A 24,909-nucleotide genomic window follows, 5' to 3' on the forward strand; every position below is an offset into this window, starting at 1 on the left:
ATGCAGCAGTAGGGACTTTTCTGGTCCAGTTTTATTCATGATTGTAAGTCATTAGTCTTCACGTGGCCTTGAAATGCAGTTGTTTTCTTTTCACTAAAGTCTAATGCCCTAAAGACATGTTACTTTCCATCAGCCTTGTCCGCAAATCTCTTTGCCAGATTAACATGGGAACAACGGTTCTCTTCCAAAATTGGCTTGCTTGTGCCCACCCAGGTCACCCTAAAATTAAAAAAAAAACTTTAAAAATTAGTAGAATATATTGAATTTTCACTGAAAAAAATCCATCTTGTAAATTGCAGCAAAGCAAGTGAGACTCTTCATAAAGAAATTGAATTTATGGATTGAATAAATAACTTTACAACATGTCGTAGTCCTCTCCTTCTGCTCCCGAATTTCTTAATTGTTTGATTTTTTTTTTTTTTTTTATTATTTGAACATTGGTGAATTAAAGTGCCATCATTACTTACACACCGAGGCAGCCATCTTGTGTTTTGGACCTATGTTCATACCTATTCAGTTACAGTCACTGACCTCACTGAGGCCTGAGCCACTTATCTTTTCAGTCTTCAAAATAGCTGGTTCCCGTGTGTGTAGCACACTTTAAGGAATAAGGACCCATAAAGCATTGGATGTAATGAGTAATATTACAAGTATAATTGTGTGTGTGGGGGGGGGGGATTTAATTAGTGAAATCTGTAAACTCTCTGCAGAAATAAACAGAAAGTAGAACCCACCCTCTTATCTACTATTTTACTTTCAGAGAGGTATTCTTAATAAAATAATTAAAAATTTGGGGAGACGTGTAAGAAGGGTTGGTTTCTGCATCTCTCGGATATGTGAAGTACTCCTGTCTACTATAAACAACCACCTCCTTGACTACAAGCATGTGAGCTGAAAAATAACGCAGCGATCAGTGATAAATTCACAGTGTAAGATGTAGAAAATAGAACTTAGACGACCTCAGCTCTGAACAAACCTGGGATTCGTGCTGTAACATGCCCCCTATCCACCCGTGTTTAATGGAATCAGCAGTGAGCAAATCCAGTAACTCTGTGTTCTTGGCACTAGTCAGCACAGCTGGGCTGATGTCATTATTCATGCGGATCCATAACGAGTACAAGATGAGTGGCACGCAGTAAGGCACTTATTTCATACTGCAACTTTAGTGGTAGACGAATGGAATTCTCTACAGGTTTCTAAAGATAAACAAAATTGCACAAAACTTATTCAGACGTGAACCCTGGGCTTTATTTTAGTTGTTATTTTTTTTTTTAATGAATCTTAAATCACGTCACAAAATGTAATATTGAATTGCAATTAGGTAAGTCTGCGCCCAATTTTTTAATAAAAAAAAATCTCTACTTCTTTGTCTGTATTTAACGACAGTCCTGTGCCGTGGTATCACCATATATTCATAGATGGACTAAGTGGTACTATGGGTTGGGATCCTAGAAGCTGTTTTGTGGGCACCCTAATTGTCAGATATCTTATAAGATTTGTTGTTTAATATCTCTTATGGAGTATGTAGACCCTTTAAAGTCAACTGTAGCGATAGTCCCAGAACTCTTGGAGGGAACATTAATGATGACAATGTTGTCATTTGTTATGTATTTTACTATTGTACCAAGAACCTGAAGAATGAACACCCTTTTGCTTTAATGGCAATCTGACCACTTGGGGCACTGTTCCATTTGAGGCTAATGTTATATCTTTTTACTTCAAATGATCAATATAAATGTCAGCTGTACACATCACTGGAGAAATAAGCTCAGCGTTTAGTAAAAACACTTGCTCATTTGTTTCACTGAATGCTATAGGAATAATACTTGCTGGATAGTTATACTAATCTGATTGTTTTATGTATTGCAAAACTTAACTGCCTTTTGTTCTAGTTGAGCACACATCAACATAGTGACCAAACTTTACACAATAAGGTTCAATTGCCAGTTTAGCAATTGTACCTTTATTTGTGCTAAGATTTCTGATCCAGTTTCTAACTAAAACATGACTTTTTGCATGTCGATTACCCTCATTACCAACATGTGTCACAAATAGATAAAGTTTTTAAAAGTAACAACATCTAAAGTGACTCATCTTGTTGGCTCCGGGTTTTAGTTCAGCAGACCCAATAGAATTGTTTTCAGGAGCTCAGAAATGGGAAACAATGACATTTATAATAGGAATTAATAGTTGGACAACATAACCTATCCCTTTAGAATATGAGGGCTGCTTATTGCCAACTGTTCAATATACCAGCGTTGGATCCTGTGGAACTGAAAGGAACTTCTAGTTGACCAGTAACTGAGCAGGGTTATCCTGCGTTGCCGTTTCATGAAGTTACTGTATTGTGTGATAAATATCGGCTACTTTTACCAAGTAAAACCACATGGCAGTCAAATAATGAGCTGTGGGACAGGAAGCAGCTTATTGTGATTACTCTCTTATTGTTCCAGATGTAAATAAGCAACAGATTCTGGTGAGGAAAAATTTAAATAATCACCACATAGTCACTGACACAAAGAATTCCAGTTGAACTTAAAAATATAAAGGAGGATACGTAATACAGTTTAAAAAACCTACTGGTGAATTTTCTCATATCCCCGAATCTGTAAGTGAAAAGGATAAAAACATGACATCCAGACTAAACAAAAACCATTTCATGTCCTTTATAGGCTTCTGAGGAACTAATTAAATTATTCCTCTGTCCAATCAAATTACTCCTGTGTCTGTACTGGCCGTATTCAATGGCTACAACCGTTCCCACACTTAAGCAATGAGATTTTACTCAAAAACCAAAACACTTCTGTTAAGTTTTACCCGGCCTCTACCTATGTGGAGATGTTCCTTACTATGTTTCAGAAGGGTTATATGTCCTCACACTGTAGACAGGCTATGGGTTTATCAGATAAGTGTCCCAAGAGTGGGGTGGAAGGTGCACACCTGTTTAATTGTTTTTGGGGTTGTCTAGTCAGATGGAGCTTCTGGATCCGTGTGTGGAGATTTGAATTGCGGAGCTATTGAACTACCTTCCGTTAACACCATAATGGACCGTATTGGACATTTTGCCGCCGAATACACGGACTGCCAAAGGCAGAAAAAAAACTGTTGCTGGCTGTCGCGAGAAAATGTGTTCTCTACATGAGGATTATTATTATTATTATCCTTTATTAGGCGCCACAAGAGTTCCGCAGCGCCATACACAGCACAAACAGTAGACTAAACAAGGTGAAACATTACAAACAGTAAACAAAAAACACCAAAACTTCAGAGACTCCAGAGGATCCAGGGCTCCCCTCCCTCACGTGATATTTTTAAGGAAAAATTTATTTTGTGTCCGGAGAATAGACTGGCTACAGGTCTCCCTTCAAAAGGCAAAACTCACAGGTAGGTTTTTTGAGACATGGGAGAGTTTAGTTCACATTTTGCCTGTTCCTGTGAGAGAACAACGGTGAGAGTGTTTTCACCAAACACTCTGGTATGAGACTAGAATATTTTTACAGAATCCACCTATTTCTCTCAATGATTAATCGATATCGGGACCCCGGTCTCTCCGAGCCTCAGACTATACAGACCCTTTTGTTGTTGTACGCCTTGTAACTGCCATGAAAAGGAGATATCTCCTCTATTAATATGTGGGGAATTGACGTGTATTGCTCTTTGTGATGTTGGTTTTGAACTTTGGAAATCTGTATGTCTATATGGATACAAACTCTTTTCTTTCTATTATGTACATGTCTGAAAATTTTGGTTTTTTTTTTTTTTTTTTTTTTAAAAATGACATGTCTGCACATTTTAATGGACCCTTACAATTTATTTGTTGAATTTAAGAGGTTTGAAAAAAAATGAAACAGCTAATGTGTCACGAGCCATTTGGCCATCCTTTTTTTTTTTTTTCTTTTAAGGCTGAAAGACTTGATAGATATGTTAGGCCTTAAATTAAGGCAGGTGAAGTCTATAATAAATAAATAATCTGACCCTACTAATCTATACCTACTGACTGAGAACTTAACAATAAGGATAATTGGCTGTTCCAATGCAGGTGAAGGCTATAAAAAGATATTTAAATGCTTTCAGTTTAGAGGTTAAGTAGAACTGTTGAAGTCAAGGCAAAATTTGGAAGACCCAGAAATATCTGATCACAACTTGCATGGAAATGTCAGAACCTTTGTTGCAACCTGTTCACAAAAGTCCACGTCTGATGTTGTACAAGACAACACTGAAGCCCATTCTGCAACAATGTGCAGTAAACATATTAAAAACGAGGTGTACTTTATTGCCACAAGCCTAAAAATTAATTTGGAACAAAACAGGTTAAGCATTTGCAGAAATTAACCACTCAGTAATGGAGGTGGATCTAGTAGGCTTTGGGGTTGAGTAGAAACCTGTGGAAGAGGAAATATGATCTGGTTGGAATGAAGAATGGATTCAACAATATATCAACAATTTCTAGATGCTAATTATTATTATTATTATTATAATTTATTTGTTAGGCGCCACAAGGTATCCGCAGCGCCGCACACAGTACGAACAGTAGACTAAACAGGGTGAAACCATACAGAACAATGAACAAAAAGTACCAATACTTCAGAAACTTCGGCTAGTCATATGCAGTAAAGACGGAGCGGAAGAATAGGTATGGAGACAGGAGGGGAGGGGGCCTTGCTCATACGAGCTTATATCCTAAGTGAGGATAAACAGACCAGGCACAAGAGGAGCCAGTTGAGGCAAGGGTTAAGTAGATGGTTGGTAGGCTTTGAGGAAGAGGTGAGTTTTGAGTGCATGTTTGAAGGAGCACAGAGTAGGAGAGAGACGGATGGAACGAGGGAGGTCGTTCCAGAGAAGGGGGGATGCACGGGAAAAGTCTTGGATTCTGGAGTGGGAAGAGGTGATAAGGGTGGAGGAGAGGCGGCAGTCGTTGGCCGGACGCAGGGAGCGGGCAGGAGAGTGAATAGAGAGGAGGTTAGAGATATAAGGGGCAGTAGAGTTGGAGAGAGCCTTGTAAGTGGTGGTGAGGAGTTTGAAAAGGATTCTGTAGGGGAAGGGGAGCCAGTGTAAGGCAAGGCAGAGAGGGGAGGCAGAGGAGGAGCGGCATGAGAGGAAGATGAGTCTTGCGGACGCATTGAGTATAGAGTGGAGGGGGGAGAGACGGGAGTGGAGGAGGCCAGTGAGGAGGAGGTTACAATAATCAAGGCGGGAGATGATGAGTGCGTGGATGATAGTTTTGGTGGCATCCTGAGAGAGAAAAGGACGGATGCTAATGTCCAGAGTCAGTGAAAAAATGAATGCTGAAAAAAGATTGGGTAGTTCATTGACACAATCGAAAAATCTGTGGGATTCTCTATCATGTAGTCCATGCAAAAAGATTATGAATATATTTTAGTTCTGCAAAAAGCAGTGGGCAAGAATATAAAGACTGTGAGAGTAGCTGGTTACATGACGTTTTTGCAAGCTGTGGTTTCTGCCAAAGGAAATGTTACTAAGTACTGAGTGACAGGGCGACCAAACGTTTGCACATTCCACATTCACTGTCTAATTTGTTTTTCAATCTGTTCAATTCAGTAAATAGTCACTGAAATGTGCAGAAATATGTTGAGCCTGATTCTTCAAGGCTTGCACGCTGAGTGCAGCCCGCATCTGGTATTAAACACAGGTATATTGGCTTTGCACACTGCCGAATTCATCAAGGCACAGATCTCAAGATCTACTGTGCTCTGCCACACAAGACATTACACAATACGTCCAATACCTGTGTGGATAATAAATTGGCCCAAGCACACACAGAAAAATATAATCCCACCTGTTAATAATAAAGGCATTAATGAACAAACCATGAACTAAAAGAGAAAACATTTATTAGTATGCTGTTAAATGTCTACTGAACGTGAAATACATTTTTACAGTTGCTCCTGATTGCAAACACATGTTATAGCATGCATATGAGACTGTCATCACTACTGATCAGGACTTAGACTAACCCTGTAGCTGGTGCAAGAGATACAACAGAAATACAAGTAACGTTGTGATGCCTAGAGTTTGATTTGGATGTGGCTGCGTGCGCCTGCGGTTTGGCACGATCTGTTGTATATTGACCACGGCAAAATGCCCCTTTCCCACCCCGTTCACTCCCTTAAATCGTAGGCTGTAGTGAATGTCCTTTGTGTTCAAAGACGGAGCAGACAGGGCTGCGTTCATGGACATATCTCCTAGTTCTGAGCAGAGTGATTTTTGCATACAATACGCTCAAAATCGGCAGATATGTGTCTTGATGAATCAGGCTCGTTGTGTTTAAGTTTGTGCCCTGCAGAGTTTGTGTTGACTTCTTTTCACTTAGAAATTCAGTGGAGCATGCAGTTTGATCAGGGCTGCATAAACCTGATGTATTTTATGGCAGTGGCAGTTCTAGGGTTAACAGGAGTGTGACCATCCCATGAACTTGCATGATCATGAGCCTGTCATCTTCACAGCTGCAGAAGAGTGGTGCAAGTAGGAGGGCCAATCAGAAGCTGTATTGTAAGTCATTGTGGCTTCTGATTGGTCCTCCTGCTCACATCCACCTCTGCAGAGTCACGTAAGCTTGGGAAAAATGCTGCAAAGAGCAGACCGCACAGGCTTCAGCAGAGGGAGGGGCTACTTAGCTCCACGTGGTGATATAGCATGGAGAGCTATATTACATTGACAAGCAATAAGTATGCAACTAAGCATTTCATATGTATTCCTGTGTTACTCAGCAATAAACAGCCATTAAATATATTTTACATGATACAGTAATATTTCAATGACTATGATCCCAAGAGGTTTGTGCTATTTATTTTCCAGTCAGTTTGCTCATTTACAGAGGATTGTGGTGTGCTCTCCTCCCCTTATTCTGCTTTATATTGCCTTGATGATATTCTTTCTCTGTGCCCTAAATAAAATGTCGGATTATTAGATTACATAACAATATTTCCCAGTACACTGGGAATGGCCTGAGGAATGGAGTGGGGGTGTTTTTAGAAAAATTCCAGGAAAACAATCTTCTGTTCTATGCTGGACATCTCATAGATTGCATAGAAAGGGATGATACAGTTTCTATGACTACCCAAAACATGGAGACACAATAACTTTGTCGATTGGTGTGTGTTAGAGAAATTGTTGTATGTAACTAAAGACTTATTCTAGGAAATAAGCCTTAGAAATGGTTCCACCTTTTTAAACAGCTTAGGTATAAAATACCACAATGGGATCTTTTAAACAGTCTGATGGAATTAAACATATATATAGTACGTGTATAGTTTTATATAATTTTTCATGAGCATCAACTAAAACTTTTAAAATGGTCCCACATAAAAAAACAGTTGCTTAAAATATAAAATTCATATTTAACAAAGTAGCACAAAGAGCAATGATGGTCTCTAACCTATAATGGGCAATTAGTTTAATATAGTCGGATTTATGAGAGCAAATATCTAATAAAAGCTATTGCCTACATAGGGGCATATTCAATTGTCGGCGGAAACGCGAAAATCTTGCGGCGCGCGCACTATTACCGTTATCACGGTAATAATGCGTGTAAAAACGTTATTATGTTAGTTTTCTCGCTGGATTTCAGCTCGCAGCTCCCTGAGCCGCGAGCTGAAATCCAGCTTACTATTACCGTAATAACAGTAGTAGTTTTTAAGCGGCGGGATATTCTAACAATTGAATATGCCCTACAGAGTGAAGGTAGTTATTTTGTAGGCTAAACTAATATTCATAAGAATGCAGCCTACGGGTTCAGTAGGAGCTTATGTCATCACTGAAACATGGCATAATGTGCTTCTAATGAAATTATAGGGGTAGATTCAATTGTCCACGTTGCTCCTAAGAACATCGCGGAGGTGCTTTATTACCGATACTACGGTAATAAGTAGCGCAGACTTTTGCTCACACCTCTATGAGGTGTTAGCAAAAATCAGTGTTACATGTATAAAAAAACAAAGTCTGCGCAAGGTTTCTCGCGCTGCTCCAGAGGCACCTCGTGTGGATTTTTAATTGAATCTGACCCATAAGGTGAAAAGTGGTTTAGCCCATAGAATGAATTCATATGACTTATGTGAAATACCGCTTATGTAACAGCTTGTCTAGCTTAGTATTAAAAACGGACACTAACTTTGTAACATACCTACCTACATTTTATGCCTCTCGTCAGAGGGGACGTCCAAGGGTGCCGGGGGCCTAATGATGTGTTTAGTGTCATCACGGTCCGCAAACACCACCACTTATTAATATCGTTAACTTCGTCACGCAGCAGAGGGGAATGATAACATGATTTGCAGCAAATTGTGTCATCGTGGCTCTGCACACTTTGCAAGAAGATCCGGCAGGGGCTTACTTTCGGGAGTCCAGGAGAACGCCCCAAAATTTGGGATTTTCCCGGGTTTTCCAATCTCCTCCAAAAGGCGATATTGTAAGTGAATGTCTTTATTTTAAAATAACTAGAATTTTTGCTCAACTTGTCTCCTGTGCACAGAATGCCACTGGTAGTAGGGTGGGGTTACCAGCCAGTTGTGGATTGCAGCCAGCTGTGACCAAGCAAGCCAATGTAATTTCCCCTTGACTACACATAGTCCTGGCAGTACATCTAATTTTTCTTTCTGACCTTACACCATCTCAGTATCATTATTTATTTCTGCTTTGTATACATTTGTCCCCTGCCCGCCTACTGTTTCCACGGAATACTAACAAAGATGGCTTAAATATCTTAGTTTGACATAAGTTGAGATAAGGATAACTTGAATAATAGCCACCTAAATATATAAAATAAAACAAATCAAGGAAACTGATTACAGCAATCTTCAGAAATCTAGCCTCCTAATTCACCGGAAAACTACTGACATAACTGAGGTACGAGGCACCGTGTGCCTCCTGCCTCATTGATGTTGCTAGTTCAGCTTACAGAATACCTTCCTCCACTATAAGTAGACGACACGTCTATTTAAACCTGTAATAGGAAATTCATCGAGAAAATTGTGTACATTACTCAGCAAAACCAGTAACTAAAGGAGACAAATGTTATCCTTTTGCTGTATCACATAGTGTAAAATGCTAGTATTGACCTGGCAGTTCCTTAACCTGCAGGATCACTTTAATCTGCTGATTTACTGGTTTAACTGCAGAAAGTTAAACATCCTAAATGAGACAGTGCTATATTCATGTGGTGTTGTTGTTGTTGTGTTGTCTGTGTATGAATACTTGCTCAGAGTCAGGCGAGGATTTCCTGGGCTCACAAATAAAGATTTTGCAGGCACAGAGAGCGTTTTGTTTACCATTGGGTATTGCTTGCACAGGTCAAGTCGTTAATGCTTAGTCACTTCAGCTTCAAACCATAAGCTTTTAGCCTGAGATCTGTCTCTCCGCTGAATAAATCTGGTTCATTGCACAGGTTCATAAATCCTTGTGTATGATTCCTATTTTTACATATTGTTTTTTTGCCAATAACAACTGTATCCTTCACATCCAGCTCTGCAGTTTTGTAAGATTTTGTTACACAAGGTTGTCTTTGTAATGTTTTTACAACAAACCTTCTAACCTTAAATTTTATCTTTGTTTCCTAGCATTTCCCACTTTTATCTTTGCTTCCTAGTGTTTCCTGTTCTATTTCTAAACTGCGCTACGGTTCCATCACATTTTAGTTTTCATGCACAGTGAATATAGGAGCTGTTAATCTTCTCAAATTCTTGCTCCTTTTTTTTTTTATCCAACTTAAACTGTCCCTGTTATCCACTTCTGAGATCCACTCTGCTACGCCAATCCACAGAGATGTGCTTCATAGATTGTAAGCTTGCCAGCAGGACCTGCTCACCTCTATGTCTGTTTTACCCAGTTTGTTTATTAGTTTACTGTGTTTGTCAACAATTGTAAAGCGCTACGGAATATGTTGGCGCTATATAAATAAATGATGATGATGATGATAATGACGCTCCTTCCCAAAGCAATACCTACACTCAACTTGGCCTCAAATATGTCCCCTGTCTGCCTGTGTGTGCCCTCATCTGCCGATAGCAGTAATCTTCAGCCACTCTGCAAAATGTCCTGACCTATACAAAGTCGTTGCTCACACCTCGGCTTGTAGTTGGCCATGTTTTAAGTTGCCAACTTTTAAAATTTAAATGCTATTCTAAAGGGAACAGACTAACAACCAGAAAACACTAATAATATAACAATGTAAGGACTTATGTTTTTGTTATCAATTTCTTTAGTTTATTCATATATTTTTGTTTTAACTTGTAAGCATTAGATATACATATGTATGTGTGCATAAATATGTGTGTATGCAGATATGCATGTAATTTTATGTGTGTATATATGTGTGTGTGCATATATATATATATATATATATATATATATATATATATGTGCATGTATGTGTATATATGTATGTGTGTGTGTGTGTGTGTGTGTGTGTGTGTGTATATATATATATATATATATATATATATATATATATATATATATATATATATATATATATATATATATATATAAAATTAACTACACAAGGTCATTTATAACTTATTTCAGATGTTTTACTATATAAGGTCAGTGCTCATTTTTCTTTTTCAACTTCAAATTGTAATCTCTGGTGTGACTTAAATGTTCTCCCTCCCTCCATTGCTACATTCCCCTGCCGGACGAAGAATAAGTATCACAAGCAGATGCCAAGAGCTTGCTTGCGTCATCCACAGCACTTTGTAAATATTCTGTTCATAAGACTGCTAACAAGCCATCATTTATCACCTCCCCGGTGAAGTGTAACATGAGACCCGTCCTAGCTGAGGAAAGTCACGTTCAGACTCTTGGATTGTCACAGAGGCCGGTAGCTTATTGCTCAGTAATTTTAGGGGTTTAAATGAGCAGTTCAAAGTCTTGCCCTTCAGAGACCGATCAGATATTCCCTCTGTGCAACTGGGCACTTTTGTGAGTAATTGGCCAGTGAGCCTCATTGGTTATCTGGAAATCACATGAGAAAAAAGTGTTGTTTTTTTTGTAGTATGTTTAAATAATTACCCTAGTCAGATTAATGGGATCTGTTAACAGGATTCCTTAGAACCGGGGTTTACAGATAAGGGATTGTTCTGTAATTTGGAGTCCCATGCCTAAAGTATACTGAAACACATTATCACCCCATATTATTATGTTTAGCATAGTTCTCATAGTAACTGTAGGACGAAAACCCAGGTGATATCAGGTTTACAGAACTTTAGCGGTAATGGAGTTCTTGGTAAGAAATCCCATACCTGTATATAGCATTTACATTCATGTAGAACTCTGCAGATTCTTTCCCTTTTGTTATTAGTCTGTTGCCTATATTTTGGTTTCTCTGTAGTATGGATGTATTTTGATTTGACCAAATATTGAATTACTGGTAGGTTGTTCTTTGCAGGTACTTGATTTCTCCTTAACAACATAATGGTATCAGGCAGCTACAACTTAACCCTTTCAGTGACAGAGACATAGATCTTACTGTGGGCAACGTCTCATATTCAAGGGAACAAAAGAGTAGATTCTACACTACTGGCTTCTCTTCTTGTCATCTCTCAGACCACTTACACTGGCACATCGGAGTGATCGGTCTGTATATTTTGAGACCCAATTATTGTGGTTGGCTAATGACTGTGTACACGGTCAGAAAAAGGTCATCAAACTGCATTTTCCAGCCCTCCCCAACTTCTGAACTATCCCTATGTGGTTATTTAGCATTAGTAGTAGATTGGGGCCCAGGGACGCCGCAGATTGTGGCCGGTTCTGTCCAATCATATTTTGTCATTTATCAAAGCGAATAACTAGCATTAGACAATATTAATAAAATACTGTGGATTCAGGTGATCAAATATGCTGTACGAATGACTCAGGGGCGGATCCAGACTTTTGCTATACTCCGGGCGATTTTAGGGGGGGGCGATTTAGGCCCCGCCCCCTTTCTAATTTCGAAGGCTGCCGGCGGCTGCACAATATGTGCAGGTCCGCTCGGCAGTGACAGTGTGCTGTCCCGCTGCTCTGATTGTGTTTAAAACACAATCAGAGCAGCCGGGCAGCACACTGTCACTGCTGAACGGACCTGCACAGTGTGCAGCCGCCGGCAGCAAGCCCCTGCTAGGGGGAAGCGATCGCCCCGATCACCCCCCCCTGGATCCGCCACTGGAATGACTCTGCATGGGCAGCTTTGTTGTACATTATCACAATGACCAATAAATTCACATACTGTACAAGGTAGGTGTCAAATGTGCAAGTACAACAGTAGCAGCTTTCTTGAAGGTAGGGTGAGAATGACAACTGCTAGCAGACACAACAAGATTGTTTTATAATTCCCAAATTGCAGTCTTCAAGCAGAATCTGAACTTTCAGGACTACGTAGATACTGTTTTATAAAATCAAGTGTAAACGATGAAAACTTTTCCATCATATAATAGCAGATCATCGTAATTATTTTTGCTCAGTGTTCACTACAAAAAGAAAAGGGACACAGTTAGGCAGCAATGCATAATGCTAATTAATGCCCAGTTTTGGCCACCAATGATAAATAAACCCCTATATATTGGTCACACTGGCATTTAAAACAAAACGTGTATCATCAACCCTTTATTAAATAAAAATTTTTTTTAAAAAAAAAGTATTGCCTTACAGCCTGAGAATCATCCTGTGTGTTGCTAGCTTGAAGTTTAATTATTTAATAGAGAGCTAAAACATTGTGACAAGTTCTATTGTGGTGAAGAGGTAAGAGAGAGCTCCGACGTTCATCTTTTCAAAATGAATGGATAGATGTCGGTTATAATCTCGCATATTGATGGTTTAGAACCCATTTTATTATGTCTATTTTTTTACTTGAATACCACAAAAAAAGTTGATATCATTCATTTACAAATGATTTTATTTTTAATTGAATGATATGTATTTAAAAAACAAACAGTTTTTAAAATCAACTCTCTTATTGTGTCCAGTCTATTAATATGAAGGGTGAGAAACAAGAATTAAAAAATAGGGTATATTTATACAAATATGTGCACAGTAAACATGTAAGTAAGAACTGGTGAAAATTAATGGGCACAAAGCCCCAACATTAATAAAAACAGTAACAACGACTGATCCCCAAATGGATATTATGTTGTTTTACACCAGATCTCGAAGTCTAGTAATATGTCACTTTTTTCTTTTCTCTGTATTATCTATAGTGTACGTTTACTAAGTACATTTTAATATTTTTTTTTCCATCTCTGTTTCATTTTTAAATCGAACCATAAAATGATATAAACAGAATACTCCAGACAAAACAGAAATGTCTGCTTAGTGTAGCACAGGCAGAGTTGATAACAAATGGGGTATAACATTCCATCTTATCCGGGAGCAGCAGAGTTAATAGCACTGTGAAATCTGCTTTGTGTATGTGCTGCCTGTTAGCTGCAGGAATGCAGGTGCCTATACCCCTGGGTCTGAGTAATGACTCCAAAACATACTGGGACATTTAGCAGAGATTATTCCAAAGCTGACGTGGTTGCCTGTATCACTCAACCAGCTCATTAGGAACAGCACAGAGGAGGTTTGAAGGTCAGTAGCCACCAATAGGACTCTCTGTTTGAAAATGATTGTAATTAGGGACTCTGTTGAAAGCAACATTTACTCAGAAATCCCCAGTTCCTCTTAGAATGTTATAGCGCTATTATTTTTTATTTCTTTCCAAACGTCTCTTTTTATCCAGACTCCTTTTGAAAAATTCTTTAGAAATGTCTTTTTTTTTTTTTTTTCTGTCTAGTTCATTTACCACTTACCTTTTCTGCAAGATAAATCCCTAGATTTTTTTTAATTATACTGAAAGTGTAAAATTGATAATGAACAACATTAGCTTGGATTCTTGCAGTTGATCGGCATACATCTTGAGACTTATTCATCAAGGAACGGAAAACGAACGTAATGTGAGTTTTGGGGGTTTTTTTATATAAAAAAAAATGCAGGTATATTGGGCATTTGCGCGTCTGTATTCAGCAAGGAGCGGATGTAAAGATATGCCTGTTGGTGAATAGAGTCTAGGTGTGCTCTGCTCTAACGGAAAAAGCAATGCAGGATGCAGCCAATACATACGGGGAATATAATGTCAAAAGAACGCAGAGAAGAAAAAAATATTCAATTAATGTCGTCTGTTAATAATATAATAATAAGGATTTTTTTCTATCTATAAATAACATTTATAAGGATGCTATCATCATCATCATTACCATCTACCATCTATTTATATAGCGCCACTGATTCCGCAGCGCTGTACAGAGAACTCATTCACATCAGTCCCTGCCCCATTGGAGCTTACAGTCTAAATTTCCTAACATACACACACAGACAGACAGAGAGAGACTAGGGTCAATTTGGATAGCAGCCAATTAACCTACTAGTATGTTTTTGGAGTGTGGGAGGAAACTAGAGCACCCGGAGGAAACCCACGCAAACACAGGGAGAACATACAAACTCCACACAGATAAAGCCATGGTCGGGAATTGAACTCATAACCCCAGTGCTGTGAGGCAGATGTGCTAACCACTAATGTCTACTGTACATACAATGCATTTTTACAGTTGCTCTTGATTGCAAACACATGTTCCTGCATGCATAGATGACCGTCATCACTAGTAATCGGCACTTACACTAGACTAGTAGCTGGCGCAAGTGATGCGACTGAAAAACAAGGACCTTAGAGAAGCCCAAATCTTGAGTTAGATGCTGCTGCGTGCACTCGAGCTTGGCACGCCCTTACTGTACATTGCCTACAAGTATACGCCCATCCCCTCCCCGTTTCGCCCATTAAATCGTAGGCTACAGTAAGGGTCCTTTGAATTGAACGTTGCATTATATCTGTTACTTAAACAAATTAGGGGGGTTTCATAAGACTTGGATACACATTTTGATATATAGAGGGCACAGCAATCACAGGTAGCAGTGATCCTAACCATGGGTAAATGTTTTCTATGAAAGTTACATGGTTTCTTCATGGATAATTACATATAAAACCACACTGTGAGTTGGAAATGGGAGCACATCACTGTGTACTAGATGAACTGGGTCATATTGGAGAGTATGATGAGATTATACAGGGCTGTGCCGGGGTTGGGCGCAGCTCAGGGGCACAAGTCCAGGAATTAAAACAATTACTTTTTTTTTCCTGCTATGGGATATTAGCATGAGAACTGGTCACCATTAGCAATGAGAATTCCCTGCTTATTCGTGGCATGTAAGATTCATTTCATCAGAACACACAGAAGCATAGAACACGAGCCCTTCAGCGACCTTGTGATCGTACCATGTGGATAGGTGTGGTTTGGCATCATTGCCTTGGGTGCCAAAACACTGTCTTGTCACTGATTTAATATACGGTTGTGAACAATGAGATTCCAGAATTAATTCAGTGAAATTAAAGATATAAAGACATGATATATACCAACTATAAGAAGTTTATTAGGATTTTATGTTTATGTCTGTTAATACAGATTTGCATTTATTGATGATCCCTGCATGGCTTGTTCCAGCGGTTTTTGCTACTGGGTACAGCCCATAAAGTAGGTTCCTCTACTATGTGTAAATGTCAGGCCCACTTTAAACTCCATTTCTATATTAGATAATTGCACGGAAGTTAACGGTGGGTATCGAATATATTTGACCTGTCTGGTCTCTAAAGCAGGCTCATATTGTGCCATTTGTTTATTGGTTGAAATCCTCTTCCTTTAAACCATTTGTCAATGGGTTTAAATCTATACCTTCCTATGATAGTTTAAACATGAATCTTCTCCTATTACTGGAATTGTGTACATCAGTTTAGACCTTCTAATGGGTAAATAATGTTCAATTGCCACAAACATGTTCAAATAATATTAATTTGTCAACAGGCTTTGCATTCTGTATGGATTTAAATCCATATTATAATGAATTTTAACCCATCTCCAAATAGTCCATTTGTATCGAAAGCTTTAGAAAATCGTAGTGTCTCTAAAATAATGTGATTAAGCTAATGTAGCACAACAATCTACACAGATGGTACTCATTAAAAAAATCTTGAATAGATGCAGTGATAGTGCTACATAGTGACTTTAAATAGTCCAAGTTATTTAAGAACCTTGGTTACAGTCCTGTGTAAGACCACAATAGTATATGACTTTTATCATAGGGGTGCATTCATAGTGTATAGTAGCATAACACGTGTAAGTTATGGGCTAGGTAATAATTTCTGTTGATAGTTTAAAGTCTCAATCCCATGAAAAATGAGGTGTGATTTTTAATGTAAATTACTGTGGCAGTCTATAAAAAGAATGTTTGTATTTGCCATTTTCCTTTGTTTGTTCCTTCAGGCTGATATTAATGAGTTATATTTCTGCACATTGTCATGGACTATCATGGCAACCACAGTCAAATGGCACATGAACTTGTGAGCAGAGAGTTGCAGTTTTAGTGAGGTTCAGGCAAATGAACTATTAGCTAGGAAATGGTGACTGGGCCTCTCTCATACTGCAGGGTTCCTGAACATTGGGCCCCCTCCTGTTCTACTAGTTATAGGAGACTTCTTGAACTCACACTTCATGTATTTCATTAAATTGGCCATAGATTTATTTGTTCTTTGCTAACGTCAAGGTGCCTACTCTTACTGTGTATGGGCACCTTAACACAGTGCTATGCAACCAATGCTTTTATATTCAGTTTCACATTTCACTCACCAGCATGTCTATTGTGATAAGAATGTGTATCAGGAAGATTTCCTGGAATGAAGAAGCATTTGTATTCCTGGAAAGAAGCCATTTTTATTGTGGAAGGGATTGTTTGTACTAACCCCGTTAACTTATGTGAAATTGTTATAGATATATTTTACAGTCTACTTTACATGGTGATAAAAAGGAAACAACTACAGGTGCAAACACACAGGAACACAGACAATAATGCAGCAAAATGAATGAAGTTTAATGGCGCCCATCACCACCAACAATAATGCGTATCTCTACAGTTCAGTAAATGAAACCATGTGTTTCTTATCAGTGCTTAGCAGTTGTTTGTATTATGATTAAGTCTAAATTGGTGAAACACAACAATATAAAAAGATTAGATTAGCACTATCTCAAAACACATACCTCCTAACTGTCCCAAATTAGGCGGCCCAGTCCCTATTTTAGGGCTTTGTCCCGTCATCCTGATCGAGACAGCTTTGTCCCGTGGCACGGAAGGTTGGAGGTATGTCCCGTTCACTGCAGCTCTGCATAATAGTCACTAGTGTGGGAGCTGGGACAATCCAGTGCATCTGAAGTGCTGGATACGCCCCCTATGACTGGTGACCACGCCTCCTCGTGCACAATTGTCCCAATTCCCCAACTTACAATGTTGGGCGGTACGCAACATTGGACGGAGCCAAAATGACGCCATTCCATGAGAATTGCGTTGTTGCGGCTCTAATTCTGCCCACCACTAGGAAGTGGGCAGATGCGGGAGAATTACCTACTCTCCCGGGAGACCTACCCGGAATTTGGAGTCTCCCAGACATCCTGGGAGAGTTGGCAAGTGTGCTCTAAATAAACTGCTGTGATTTTTATGAAGTAAGCATATTTAACTTCCTAAATTTTATCTACTCTTTTGTAGGTTGTTCTTAACTATAGCTGCATATAACATCTTCATAATGGGTATTAGCATTGTTGCTTTGTTATACTCCATAAAAAATGTGCAAGCAAGCAAAGTCTCTTCTGGTCCTTAATATATATCAAAGCTGGTATATTTATAAGCCTAATATAATGTACATGAAACAAGTCTAGAGTTTCTACTTAAGGAAACCTCTCCAGCACGTTGTGTGTTCTAACCGCTACAGAAAGCAGACTTTATATATGTTTATTTTCAGCTTCACACTTGTTGAGTAAAGTTTACCAGCATGAATCATTCTGCAGAGACCCCTCCGACTCGCCCTATTTGCATGTTTTAAAATTCCTGCTAACTGCAATTCTTCTTTAGCTAAGTAAACTAAAAATACATTGTCATATATGGATGCCAATGGAACAGTGCCTCCAGCATCAAATCATCTATGAAACATTGTACAATACGGGCTTGGCATTTGCAGTCATTAAAAGATCGATTAAAGATCGATATCCTCAGCTGAATTGCTATACTTACTGTGATTGGCCAGATAGCTTGCAGCAATGGGTGTGCACCTAGATAAAGAAGGGTTGTGAATGTCATCCATTCGTTTCACACTCTTATCTAACCGGCCCTCTTGGGTCTGGTACACCTTGCTGCTGCAATGAACAAATATATGTTGATATTTGGCCGCAGTTATCTATCCCCGCGAAAACATGAAGGGCCTGATTCATTAAGGAAAGTTAAGTAAAGAAATTGAGTAAATAGTGTCCTGGACAAAACCATGTTACAATGCAAGGGGTGCAAATTAGTTTTCTATTTTGCACATAAGTTAAATACTGACTGTTTTTCATGTAGCACACAAATATCAGCTTTAAATTTCAGTGTATAAATATGCTATCAAGTATTTGTGTGCTACATGAAAAAACAGTCAGTAGGAAACTAGTTTGCACCCCCTTGCATTGTAACATGGTTTTGTCTAGGAAACTACTTACTCAATTTTTTTACTTAACTTTCCTTAATGAATCAGGCTCGAAGAAAACATTTTTCATGGGAGTAGCCTACAATATAATAGTATATTGGTTTTAAAGTAAGTGTTAAAAATTATGAAACAAGACAATCCAACATTTGCAAATGCAGAAATAAAGCAAGCCTATCTTAAAGCTTTTATTTTAAAGTTTTATGTACGTCATAATCTGATTTCCAAATATTCATTGTTTTACTTTCTCACATTTCAATGGTAACTGAAGGTCATCGTGGCTCTCAGCTGTAGCTGGATTTTTGGGATTTCTCCTTCTAACTGCAGTCATAGGACCTGATTCATTAAGGAAAATAAAGCATAAAAAAAAATTCTCCTGGAGAAAACCATGTTACAATGCAGGGGGTTCAAATTAGTTTATTATTTTGCACATAAGTTAAATACTGACTGTTTTTTCATGTAGCACACAAATTCTTGATAGATTTGTTTTTACACTGAAATTTAAAGTTGATCTGGGACATGTCCTACCCCAACTATAAATCTGTCCCAAGTTTTTTAATTTACCCCCCCCTTCCAATAAAACATGGTTTTGCCAAGGTGCAAAGTTACTCCTTTATTTGCTTTCCTTTCCTTAATGAATCAGGCCCATAGTGTTTTACTGAAAATCCTTCTATTGTTTAATATCTTACTAATCTTTTATGTATGAATCAGATTAGTAATACATATTCAACTTGACATCATTTAAGGTTTGTCAACTCTTTTCTCGGCAGATTACTTGGCTAACCATGGGCGCCTCAATGAGTCAGAAGCGAGGAGGAAGTTTTGGCAGATCCTCTCTGCGGTGGAGTACTGCCACAGTCGCAATATTGTCCACCGAGATTTGAAGGCTGAAAATCTTCTGCTAGATAATCACATGAACATCAAGATAGCAGGTAATTTATTCCTCACGCGTACAGTTACAATTGCTGATGACTAAGCATAGGGATGAATATATATATATATATATATATATATATATATATATATATATATATATTATACTTTGTGCACACATGGCACATAGTTCATCATTTTATTTTAATATCTGGTTATTTATAGAAATCGACAGGTGGGTTAATATAATAAACCAAAAGGAGAAACAGATTTACAATTGAATAAAACATTGTAGTAACAAAAATAGCAAATAAACTAATAGGTAACAACACCAACGATGAAATACTAAAAGCAGAGAAGTGAAAAGAGACAGCACACATTACTTTCACCCACACTATTGTCTAAAAAATGTTTTTTAAATTGCACATGAGTTCTGATTGTGGGAAAGGGGAAAGACCAGGGGAGGGGACAAGTTTATTTGTGAGTAGTAGAGGCGAAAGAGGAAGAGAAGGGACTTGGCAGAGAGGAAACTCAAAGTGTTGAGTGCTCCTATTGTGCTGACAGTGTGGGTTCATGGTATAGGTACTAAAGGTTCCACGTTTCCTGGAAGGCAGATACCCCATTGTTATGAATGCAGGATATATACCAAGGGCTAGATTTACTAAGCTCCGGGTTTGAAAAAGTGGGGATGTTGCCTATAGCAACCAATCAGATTTTAGCTGTCATTTTGTAGAAAGTACTAAATAAATGAAAGCTAGAATATGATTGGTTGCTATAGGCAACATCCCCACTTTTTCAAACCCGCAGCTTAGTAAATCTAGCCCCAAGTGCGATTTAACAAGGCCTCTCCATTTCTATTGGGGGGGCGAGAGGCTGCTTCTACTCATCTATAACGATTACAGTTTTGCTTATGTGGGTAATGAGTCTGTCTCCATGTTTGATAAGTGAGGAAATTGGTTTGTTCAAGAGTAGTACCGCTGGGTCAGCGGGTAGTTGGAAATCCATTAGCTGACAGACTAATTGAATAACCATCTCCAATTATTGTGCAATAAGAGGGCATTCCCAGCAAGTATGACAAATAGTCCAGACACCCCAGCAGCCCCTCCGGCAGAGCTCTGAAGACTGCAGACACTTTTTTTTTTTTTTGAAGGAACAAAATGCCCTCTGGTATATATTTTGTATGAGTATGTCCTACATTGATTGAGGATTTAGCTACTCTGCGTTTGATGTGGTTCCAGTCTTGCGTCTCTGGAGTGATGTTCAGGTCTCTTTCCCATTTGAACTTGTGAGGTTCCAAATTTTGATGGTCCTATGAACCAAGATGGCCTTATCTTCAGCGTGCAAGAGTCCTAGATGAAGTACAAAGCATTACGATTATTATTATTGTTTATTTAGGATACAAAGCCACTGAATTTGCCAGCTTAAACAAGCAATTTATGTCAATATTTGACATTAATATCTAAAAGCAGTGATGAATAAACTTGAAATAACTAAGATAAATGTGTATACATCCTACATGGTCTCTTTCACCTGTTTGCACTAGGAGGGAGGAGCTTCTCTCTCTGAGTTGGCAGAACTTGCCCTGTAGAATTGTGGTTCGGTCCATTCATCATACAGGATCAGTGATGTTACAGCAGCTTTACTAACTGAAAGTTCGGCTTTGTGTCCTGTATTGCATTTTATTAGGGTCGCTGTCCCGCATATGTGGTTTCAGCTGAACTGGTGTGTAGTGTCAAGATAACACTAAATAGTGTGCCTTATCTTTATCCTCCATATCTGAAAAACTCAGTTTGGGGGTTCATTTATGTAGGCCTCAAAAATATCCGATATGTTTGAGTGAACAATGCAGGACCCCTTATCAGCACCTATTAAACTCATGCTACCCTGGAGTGATGCTTGCAAATAGTTTTGCAAGTGCAATAGATTCCACATACGCTTGTACTAATATTCTGTCCATTCCATTACCTGGAATCTTGTGCTGATGTGTCAGAGCTAAAGGGACTTTCTAGCATGTCGTTATTACATCATTGGTAAAGCATGCCGGCCTCTGACTGCAATGCTGCTGTTCACATGGAGGTGTCGATGAAAAACTGTCTTTGTTATAATAAAGAAGACAGGGATTTACTGTATTGTTATAAACCACTAAATCTAAAATGCAAACAGCCTTATAGATGAAAAACCCCACATCCTCTACTAACCTAATATATACACACACACTTATATCAAGTTTCCACACATTGACTTAACGTGAGATGTTGTTTGCTGATATCAGATATAACTAACAGTGGCTGACTGCAGTATCCTTCAATGGTTACTGATAGAAGCTCTGCTATCTATAGGAATGTATGAAAATAACTTGATGATCACAACTTTATCTCAGATTTGTTCCGTTATGATAAACATCTGAAGATAAAGGTGCCGATATGTACTGCAATTTTGCCGGCCAATTAGGTCGTTTAAAGGTTGACTGAGACAGCAGTAAATTCTGTTTCGGCTCAGCAGCCGGATTGCATTGTGTATGGGCACCTTTATACACATAGATTTCTGAAGGTTATTACTAGCCTGCAAGGGTGGTATTATACGGGCACTTTTTGTGTCCAGCATATATGGGCAAAGAACCAGGCAAAGTATCCTCTCCTTATCCCTGCAGTTTGCAAGCAGTATAAATGGAAGGTACCTGTCACACTTCTGCCCATACGCTATGAGCCTGATTCATTAAGGAAGGTAAAGCAAAAAAATGAAGAACTTTGTCCTTGGCAAAACCATGTTGCACTGGAGGGGAGCTACATTTAAAATGTGGAGATAGATTTATAGTTGGGATAAAGCATACTTGCCAACTCTCCCGGAATGTCCGGGAGACTCCCGCATTTTGCGAGAGTCTCCCGGGTGAGTGTGGCAATCTCCCGAATTCTGCCCACTTCACTAGGAAGTGCCCACTTCCTAGTGAAGTGGGCAGAATTAGCTCCCAAACGCTGCGATTCTCGCGGCATTTGGCTCCGCCCCCCGCTGTCAAATGACGCGTTTTGCGGCATGATGTCGTGGGGGCGGGTCCAAAAATGGCGCACATTTTGGATCCCCGCCCCCGTCACGCCCTCCTCCCATGACAGGCTCCCGGAAACCAACTGTTCAAAGTTGGTAAGTATGTGATACAGCATGTCCAAGATCAACTTTACATTTCAGTGTAAAAATAAAGCTATCAAGTATTTGTGTGCTACATCAAACACCAGACAGTATTTAATTTATGTGCAAAATAATAAACTAATTTGCCCCCTTGCATTGTCACATGGTTTTGTCCAGGAGAAAACGTACTAATTTTTTGCATTACTTTCCTTAATGAATCAGGCCTAGCAGTTTCAAGGGCCCCCCAGATGCCCGGGGCCCCTGAGCTGTAGCCCAGTTAGACTTCGGGTTAATCCGGCCCTGTTCACATGCACACTAATTGGTAGTTTTATTTACATTATAAAATATGTAGGGCAGATTGGGATGTATAGGATGTAGATTCCTTAGTTAAATCAAAGTTGCATGCTTTATTACTTCTTAACTGAGCGTTCAGTGGGGGTTCTTAAAACGTGCTAAAACGCTTAAAGACGAAAACAATAATGTAAGGGACTAAACCTGGACATACACACTTTCTGCTGAGCGTTTTCTTCACTGTGCCAATGTCAACGTTGCCTGCGGTGTTCAGAAACATTAATGCTCAGTAAAATACAATGGAGTTGTGTGGAAATATTTAATAACTACAGAGTACACTCTGCAGCTTTCAGAACACGCTTCTAATGCTCTGTTGAAAGTGAGGGGGAAAGCACACGTTTATGTATATGCTTGTACATCCATTTGTACAAGCCCTTAATATCCATTGGGTTGTTGTCAACACATCCCTTGTTCACATCAAGTCAGAAAACTTTCCCATGTCTGGATACACTGCCAGGATATGTTATCCATCTGAGCTTAGAATACTGTTGATTGTTTGGCCTGTTAGTATGTGAAATCACTGTAATAAATAATTGTATTTAAGCATCCCTTTGTGTATCGTTGCCGTATGTGCTGAATGAATAATTTATAATATGAGTAAGTCTTTATTTAGGCTGTATAGTCAAAGTCTGTGTACATCAGTTTTAAAGGAAATATATTGCCCAATGAAAACTCTACTGGGATAAAAAAGTCAAGGATCAGTGTATCCAAAATAACAGTGCTCCCACATCTAGGAGTACTTAAGTACTTAAACCGAACATACCACGGGCTGAAGGGCGTACATTAGTGAGCGCTAGGGAAGCACAAATCCTTTGGGGATGATTAGATTACTAACCTTTAGATCGTCTATTTTAATTTCTCTTTTAAAAATACATAGGGGTCTGTTTTGTAGATCATTTAATTTAGAAACCAACTGGATAGATTCCGTAAATATAGTTTTGGGGAATAATTGCAGTTTGTAAGAGAATCCCATTCCTGTAACTCATTCAGTATGTGGGTGGTTGTATTTTATCGGGCCAGGCATTTATTCATAATACTCAACAACCTCGTGTTCAGTTATCAACAGATAAACTGGCCACAAAACGAGCTGCACCATTAACGCAACTCCCCTGTAAGATACAACCTTATTCACAATTTGTGTTACACAAACACACGAGCACATCTGTCACGGACAAGCAATTTAAATGACATTGTATTTTAAATACTGTGTAAATATTAATATAGATACTGAAAAGTACATCAAGCATACAGTAGAAGTGATACCGTGCAAACATACATACACACAAGGTAACTTGTCATTTATAAAACAGTCTTTCGGGTATACAGCTCCTCTCTGCTCACTGGAGATGTGTTTCTGCAAACTGGAAACGCGTCTAGGTGTGATATATATATAGATATATATTATATATCTATATATTATTGTTCTAAAATAAAAATAAACTTTTCTCCTAAAATACTGCTCATTATCGCCTCATTTATGGTTTAATTTATAAGCGAGTAAGGGTGAGCTTCTTACATAGCAATTTGGTCTGTGTAAAGCAGTTTATTATATTCACAAGTACTGCATGGGAGCTCAAAATGGGTTCTATTTAAAGTATAGGTGTTTGGTAAAGTAAAGTTTGTGTTTGGAATGGAAATAGCTGCGCGACTTTCTGCAGAGAAGGAAAAGTTGCTAAAAGCGCACCCTCTCCACCTATTAATCTAATGTAAATAATCTTGCTCCGCTAAGGAAATCTCATTTTGCCCTGCTCTGCTGAAATCTAGGAAACCTACTCTGTACTTTACAAGGAACGCCCTCGCTCCCCCCAACTCCTCCCCTCTGCCTGTGCAAACTTCTGTTCTTCTGCGGACCTCTCTATCGTCTCCCACAAGCCCATGTGCTCTTTACAAAATCTAGGCACACTTGTGCAAATCTGGGTACAAATCGGGATCAGAGCTGGTCTCTCACTGCGCAGAGGAATGTAAATCTACGTATTCCATCTACCAGA

At 38.8% G+C, this 24,909-nt stretch overlaps 1 protein-coding gene across 1 annotated transcript in view; it reads left to right on the top strand.

Annotated features, from left to right (window-relative positions):
- The window catches only part of SIK2 (salt inducible kinase 2), a 151,035-nt gene that overhangs the window by 74,648 nt on the left and 51,478 nt on the right, over positions 1-24,909 (top strand). The window contains exon 5 of the mRNA XM_075190861.1: positions 19,348-19,509. Coding sequence (XP_075046962.1) covers positions 19,348-19,509 — 162 coding nt within the window. The remainder of the gene's footprint in view (positions 1-19,347; positions 19,510-24,909) is intronic.

The sequence above is a fragment of the Mixophyes fleayi genome, chromosome 11 (genome assembly GCF_038048845.1).
Source record: "Mixophyes fleayi isolate aMixFle1 chromosome 11, aMixFle1.hap1, whole genome shotgun sequence".
Classification (NCBI taxonomy): Eukaryota; Metazoa; Chordata; class Amphibia; order Anura; family Limnodynastidae; genus Mixophyes; species Mixophyes fleayi.